General features: G+C 36.9%; 1 protein-coding gene across 1 annotated transcript; it reads left to right on the top strand.

The window, feature by feature from the left end:
- Positions 1-2,729: 2,729 nt before the first annotated feature.
- Positions 2,730-7,176, top strand: LOC135168540 (uncharacterized). The gene is made up of 6 exons (XM_064132832.1): positions 2,730-2,990; positions 3,083-3,298; positions 4,005-4,178; positions 4,286-4,480; positions 4,724-5,166; positions 5,398-7,176. The coding sequence occupies exons 1-6, from the start codon at positions 2,732-2,734 to the stop codon at positions 5,746-5,748; spliced, it is 1,638 nt and encodes a 545-aa protein (XP_063988902.1). The 5' UTR covers positions 2,730-2,731; the 3' UTR covers positions 5,749-7,176.
- The last annotated feature ends 202 nt before the right edge of the window (positions 7,177-7,378 follow it).

Here is a 7,378-nt window from a genome sequence, read left to right as displayed (position 1 = left end):
CGGATGGAAAACAGGGGGAAGGGGGAGCATTGAGGGAATTGAGGAGATTTTAAGAAAAATGATGTAACATGTTACTAGACAGTCGCCAAATTTAACTAGACGACCCAGGTAGGAAATGCCAATGTCCACGAAACGGGCCAGGTCTGGCACGAGACTGGCTTGCCAGATCTGGGCCACCAAGCTTGGCCCGAGGCATGGCCAGACCGGCAAAGAGCATGGCTTGCCAGGCTTGGGTCACTAAGCTTGGCCCGTGGTATGGCCAGACTGGCAAAGAGCACGGTTTGCCGGGCTTGGGCAACCACGCTTGACCCGAGGTATGGCCAGACTGGTAAAGAGCATGGCTTGCCAGGCTTGGGTCACCAAGCTTGCCCCGAGACATGGCCAGGCAGACAAGGGGCATGGTTTGCCAGGCTTGGGTCCCATATGGAACAGCATTCCAAAAATTGAATTCTCATGGGGAATGTTTTTGCAAACTCCCCATTGCAGACACCTAACAACCATGAGAGGAGTTCATGAGATTCCAGGTGAATTCATTTATTTGGGAATCGCCTCGGGACTCAGAAAAATAATTTCAACTCAAATTTATCGAGAAAACGACATTTCTCTTCTGGTTCATATTGACGGTATGCAGGTATACCGGAATGCTAAGAAGGAAATTTGGCCAATTTCAATAAAAATACAGCATCCAAATTACACTACCAAACCCTTTGCTGCCGCGATTTATTGTGGGGATGGGAAACCATTATCAGCCACAGAATTCATGACTGATTTTGTTGAAGAGGCCAATGAACTCCAAGAAAATGGTTTGCGCATTGATGACAAGGTTTTTGAGGTGAAAATTGTAGCAATAGTGGCTGATTCGCCAGCTCGAGCATTCATTTGCTGCCACAAAGCTCCTGGAGCCTTCTATGCCTGTGGAAGGTGTTTCACCAAGGGCATTACAGTAGGTTGTGGAAGACGAGGAAAACGCATATATCCAGTGACCAATGCAAATTTACGCACTAAAGTATCCTACGAGACGCGAGTTCAACCAGAACATCATTATGAAGGTTCTGTGTCCCCGCTGCTCTCTTTGGATAGATTCGATCTGACAAAACAAGTGCCATTAGATTTAATGCATTTATTCTATTCTGGTAATATGAAATGGCTGCTGGATAAATGGCTAACGAGAAGTTCAGCCCAGAGGATCAAATTAGCTGATGTTCGTCGGCTTGATGGTATTATGAGGTCATTAAAAGCCGATATCCCTATTGAATTTCAAAGGAAAGAATTTGATGTGAATAATATCTCAAGATGGAAAGCATCACAATTCAAGTTTTTCCTTAATTATTGTGGTATCGTCGTGTTACAAGATTTCTTACCGAAACCTTTACGTTGTCATTTCTCATTATTTGTCTTTGCTAGCAGAATTTTAAACAGTAAGGAATTCGTTAAGGATTTGAGTGAATATGCTGGATCTCTGCTAAAAATTTGTTTCGAGACGTTACCTGATGTTTATAATGATGAAGGGGCTCAAGTTCTCAGTTGGCATAGTATCATCCACGTTGCTAATGATGCCCAATACTTTAAAATTCCTCTGAATGAGCTCTCAGCGTTTTGGGGAGAGAGTTACATTGGTTTATTTAAAAAACTCGTTCATTCTTCGATAAAACCACTCACACAAATTATCAACAGACTAACTGAGATGGAGTCTGGAGGAACCATGGTAATTAATCAGAAACACATACTGAGTGATTGGGTTATCGCGAGAAAGCCTACAACGATGATAATTGATGGGGAAATTCATTTAACATCAAATATGATCAACATCAATGGTCTAACCTTGACGACAAGTCATCCAAATAACGTGGTACTCCTAGATATTGAGAAAGTTTTCGTAATTTCACAAATTCTCGTTAAATCAGGAAAATCCAAAATTTGTGATGATCTTACTGGTATATATATTTTCGGACACCAGGAAAGTAGTAGGGAAGAGGCGTTTAGTTATCCAGACTTTTCCAGTCGAGTAGGAATATTCTACATTAAGTCCTGGGCAGCTGAAATGACATGTAAGAAGGCACACAAAATTAAACACAAATGTGCTTTATTAAATGTAACTGGACGACAATACGCCATATCCCTCCTCCACTAGAAAATAACGTAAAAATTGTTCGCATTGTGAAATGCAGTTTTTTTTTGGTAAGAGGGTATATGAATGAGGGTATATGTTTTAGTTGAACTCGTGATTAAAATTGTGGAAGAAACAAACAATTTTATGTTTTAAATCAACAATCGACATGAAAATCCGATCATCGAGGTCGTTAGAAAATTTCAATAGTGGAGTCGTTACATGCAAGTGGGACATAAATCGGTTAGATCTGGCGTCCGTGTACATAACCTTTCATAATTGCTCGTATCATCCGTTTATCGGGCTTTTTGTCTCAAATTCGGATTTCACCAACTAAGTTGACGGTAAATTACAAGAAGTGAGAATTTAATGTGAATTAAATGTGTGTTAAGTGTTTGACAGATATTTGTGATATAATCGTTTTGAAGGAATAGTGGCGCTAAAAAAGAAGCATCAGTGGGGTGATGACAAAAAACCGTTCAAAACACATGGAAATAGAAACGCAATTTTTTCTGTTAAATAATAAGCTATATGCATCATTCTGCAAAGTTATCAGTTTATATGAAACTACTCGAAAACACCAGGTTCAATTGTACGAATCGTGATTTTTTTTCATAACCTAAAATGTCGGAAACCTCACATCCATCTCGCGATCCAAAAAATCTCAGCGAACCATTCGCAGTCATCGAATTTCTCGAGAAAAACGAAAAAGGGCTACCATGCATTGATTTGGTGCCGAAAAAATGGTTTAATAGTGCAGAAGAAGACACCTGTAAATTCCCACCGACAACTGAATATCATCTACTTGACGACTACTTGGAAAAATTGCACTCGCCCAAGGACTCTTGGCAAAGTTATCCATTTTGCTTCATCACCGGAGCAGGTACAAAAATTGAAATGACTCCACTTATAACTTGATGAATTGCTCGATGGGTTCATTTCAATATTAAAGGATCATATGTTGATTGTGTTCAGCTGATTTGGATCAGGGTCGCAGAAGATTAAAAAAGGCCCAAGTAACTCTCAACTGTGAGACAACCGATGGTGAAAATGATCGAAAGGGGGGGAGGTCCGAAACTTCCTCGAAAGCAAAAATTTCAGCAAAACCCTTAACTGCATCAAAGTCTCAACTAAACAACATCTTTAGTACTAAAATCCCGATTCCACCTAGAAATCAAACTCCAAAGTCTGGTAAGTCCTGTTAATATGAAGTAAAAGTCAATTATCAACAATTATAACCACTCTTAACCCCAATTATTCATCCCCAATTTATTCAACTCTCGTATTTAACATCAAAAGACCCATCGTTCCCTAAATTGGGAATTAGATTGACCGAATTTTTGAAATCTTTTACAAAATAAATATTAATTATGTATCTGTGCAGTCATTACATGTGTATTTGTCTCGAAACATCGTTTTAAGAGAGAATCGCATTGAATGATTTTATAAGAAAATTTTTATTATGTTGTGGTCGAAAAATATTAGGTTATTTTTTTTTATTGCAATTCTTTACTCATCAAAAAATTGAGTCGCTAACAGAAATCACTACGTGCGAACAAGATAAAGTGGAAAATTTATGATTTACACTTGATATGATTGTTTATACATAAAAGCATTGGAATGTTGAGGGGACGAGAAACGTTCCATTTTTCCCCACCATCTCTTATGTAGGAAAGCATTATAATTCTGTTGTGAAGAGGTAAATCAAAGTGAACATCTACGGAAAATGGTAAAATTTTGATAGAAACCTTTTTTGTAGGAGCGATAGGTTCTACAAAAAAAATATTTTTTCAAATGCATGCATTCTTTCCCCACTTTGAAATAGCTATAAAAAACAAAGGCTGGAGACAACTTACGTTGTGTTACTACTTCACTACAAACTTGTAAAATTTCGTAGGTATACAAGCAAAACCAAAGACAAGATTTCAAAGCATTTACCAGAGTGGATCTGACTCTGAAGACGAAAATCATGATTGTCTTATAGCTAATCCTGAGGAGATTCGAGCCTCAAAGGCTCAAAATAATTCTGGCTTTTTGCAAATGTCGAGTAAATCGCGATCTGTACCAACAGGTAATAAATCAATTTTGAGGTAATATGGGACTGTAGCACGTAATTCTAAGTTCGTGTTAATTAAATGATCCGGTCAGGGATAAATCATCATTTTCAATAATTTCCAGGTGCATGTTTATCATTTAAACAGCGGTCAAGGAAGAATATTACTTTGCTTAAAGACGTCGAAACTGATGAATCTGAGAGCAATGATTCCTCCGATGGAATTCTGCAGTCACCTACAAAATCGATGGACTCAGCGAGAAATACAAGAAAAGAACTTCATTTGACACCTCCTTCACCACTAGTCCATAACGCTTCAGGTAAAATCGGCTCGGATATTCCATGACCAATCATCGGCCAAGTTCCTCCCGCATGAAAAAATTTATATTTATAAATATTTGAAAATGGTCCAATTTATATTTTGAACATTCTTTACAAAATTCGGAACTTATATAGAATTAGATTATATTATATATTTTTGGTGGGGGCTTGGGTAGTTTTTTTTTCATCTGATGCTGCTACCCATCAATTTATATCGTTTGGTCCTCCTTTAATTTCATAAGGTAACCGAAAAAGGCGTGCATCGTCTACTACACGCGCTGAAGACGGATTGAATTCGATTGTGAGCCCAGGAACTCCAAAAACTTCACGATCAATGATGGTACCCCCTGCTAAGATGCCAAAAATGCTGGGACCACAAAACCAGTTGTCATCTAGTCATTATGCTGATAATGAACGTCGAATCCTGAACTCCCTTCGAGATTACTTTGATCAGCAATTAGATGAAAAGCTCGAAAATTTAAGACGCAGGATGGCTTACGATTTAAAGCAGTCTATGAATGAGCTCAAGACCACAATCATTGGCACTAATCTAGCCCCAGCTTCTGGTCCTAGCTTGCTTGAAATACAGAAGCAGATGTCTACGCCACTACTATTTGAAATGGATGATAAGTTCCAGGAATACGAAGCGATATTGACAACGGACCCAAATCTCGTAGAAACACTGGTAATATATCTGAAATTGATCGTTTTTCTTCTTTTTTATGTAAAATCAATAAATTGGGCGGTGACACATGCACTGGGTTCGTTTTCTGGTGATGAAAAAATCTTTCATCACCGGGACTCAAGTCTACGTCACTGGAACGCTTTGGTTATAGAACCAACCCGCTGGCGATGAGCCCAAAGATGTCTTCTCATGTTCATAAATTCAAAAAAATTTCCCTTCTTTTATTTTTAGCGATTATTCATGAGAGTTTTGATAAGCAATAAAAAAGAGATGAAAATATGTGTTTCCACTATCCTATCTGCGGTTCTGAGGAAGACAGTGTCACTGCACTATTCTGGTTACGGAAAGGAAGCTGGCGGAAAGAAAAAGAAAAATTTTTATAACACTACAGTATGCAAAGTACTGATTGATGTGATAATTGAGGTAATAGGATCCAGCACTGATGAGAAGAAGATAATGTCAGAAGTAAGTACTTGGTTGTCACGTTCTGGCGATCGAGAGGGTGGGCGTAAGGAACGACAACGCGGGTCAAGTCATCATAACGAGAATAATTCAGTTTGTTCCTTTGATACCAATCGATAATACTTCATTTTTCCGGGATAAATGGAATTGTAAAATCACTGTGTTAATATGACTCCATTAGTTCATTTTCGTAATTGTATTAGTTGTGATATTCTTGATAAAAGGTACGATTAATAGGAAAAGTTTATATTATCAATATATTTTTATCGCGAGGCGTTTCATTGGGCAGAATATATATTAATATATGAATATTGTTTAGTATTCGGCTGTCATTGAAGTATTAATTATATTTATTATATTTCTCCTGGCGAGGTCGGAAATCCAGAAGATGGAAATAACAATTGGAAAATGTGATGTATCTTAGCATAATAAAGTATTTTCTATGTCATTTCCTCATAAGTTAGATCACGGGAATAAATATCCGTTGTTGGTTCAGGGATTAAATATTATGTCCAAAAGTTTAAAGGGAAAAATAATAAGTGGATTTTTAATTTTTAAGAAAAATTCTAATGAAAGTAATTTCAGCCATTGAGAGCTGTTTTCAGTATTTGGTGATTCAAGTCAAATAATATTTATAAGGTTGAAGTTTCACAATCGGACTGCGTCCATATTCCCCAAAGATTTCAAATTTAAGGGTTGAAATTAATTAGTTATATGTAATCCTATCCAAGACTTTTTTATATTTCTAAGTTTGTTTGAAAGAGTGAATATAATAAGCAATATTATATAGAACTAGCACACAATCAATGCAACTAAATATCATTCTGTGTTCCGGAGTTGCAGATGGAGAAGACATTATTGTAAAAAAAGGACGTCTTTCCGAGATGAAAAAATAATTCTTATCAGGATAATTCGTATCAGCAATTGTCTATGGATATAAGAATTAATTCTTATCATCCATAGCGGAATAAATTATCCATAATATTGCTATTATAATGACTGTTTTCATGCTTGAATTGAAGCACGATAATTTATCAATTCTAAACTACTAATTTAAAAAATAACATTGGTGCGTTATTTTGTTGGATATTTTGTTAATACAATCTTCGAATTCTGAAGACTGACTGCTAATATTATTAGATTGTAAGAGAGAGTTTATTAAGACTTAATATGGTATGTCGTATTAAATTTCGGATTCAAATGATCTACGTAGATTATTTATTTTAAAAGCGGATGAAAATAATCCACAAAAGATTTTTCTACAATTTATACCTGCAATCATTTTTTTGAGTTTTCATATTCTGTTCGCGGAAAAATCTCATAGTTGTGATTATCTTTCATGAAAATTGGAGATACAAACACTGCATATCTTTAACTGTTCAACCAAAATCGGATGAAAACATGTACTATGTCGATAGGAGGAAAAAAGTTTTTGATTGGCTGAGTTTTTTTGTCAATAGATTTAATAAATTTAAATATAAGTTTTGTCACATAATAAAACTGTTTTCTGTATAATGTTGAAGGTAATAAATACATGTCTGCTTATCAGATATACCGTTCATATATTTATTGGTGATTCTGAACCCAATACAGGCAACGGTTGGAGCCTGGCCACAGCTCTGGTCGTAAATCTGGGCCAATTTCGGGCCGAATGGTCAGCCCAGAATGCGGCCAAAGTTCGGCAATAGGTCTGGGCCAATTTCGGGCCGAATGGTAAGCCCAGAGTGCGGCCAAAGTTCGGCAACAGGCC

This window comes from Diachasmimorpha longicaudata, chromosome 13 (genome assembly GCF_034640455.1).
Source record: "Diachasmimorpha longicaudata isolate KC_UGA_2023 chromosome 13, iyDiaLong2, whole genome shotgun sequence".
In the NCBI taxonomy this organism is placed as follows: domain Eukaryota; kingdom Metazoa; phylum Arthropoda; class Insecta; order Hymenoptera; family Braconidae; genus Diachasmimorpha; species Diachasmimorpha longicaudata.
Note: the sequence above shows the minus strand (reverse complement) of the source record. Positions and strands in the feature narration are given on the sequence as shown.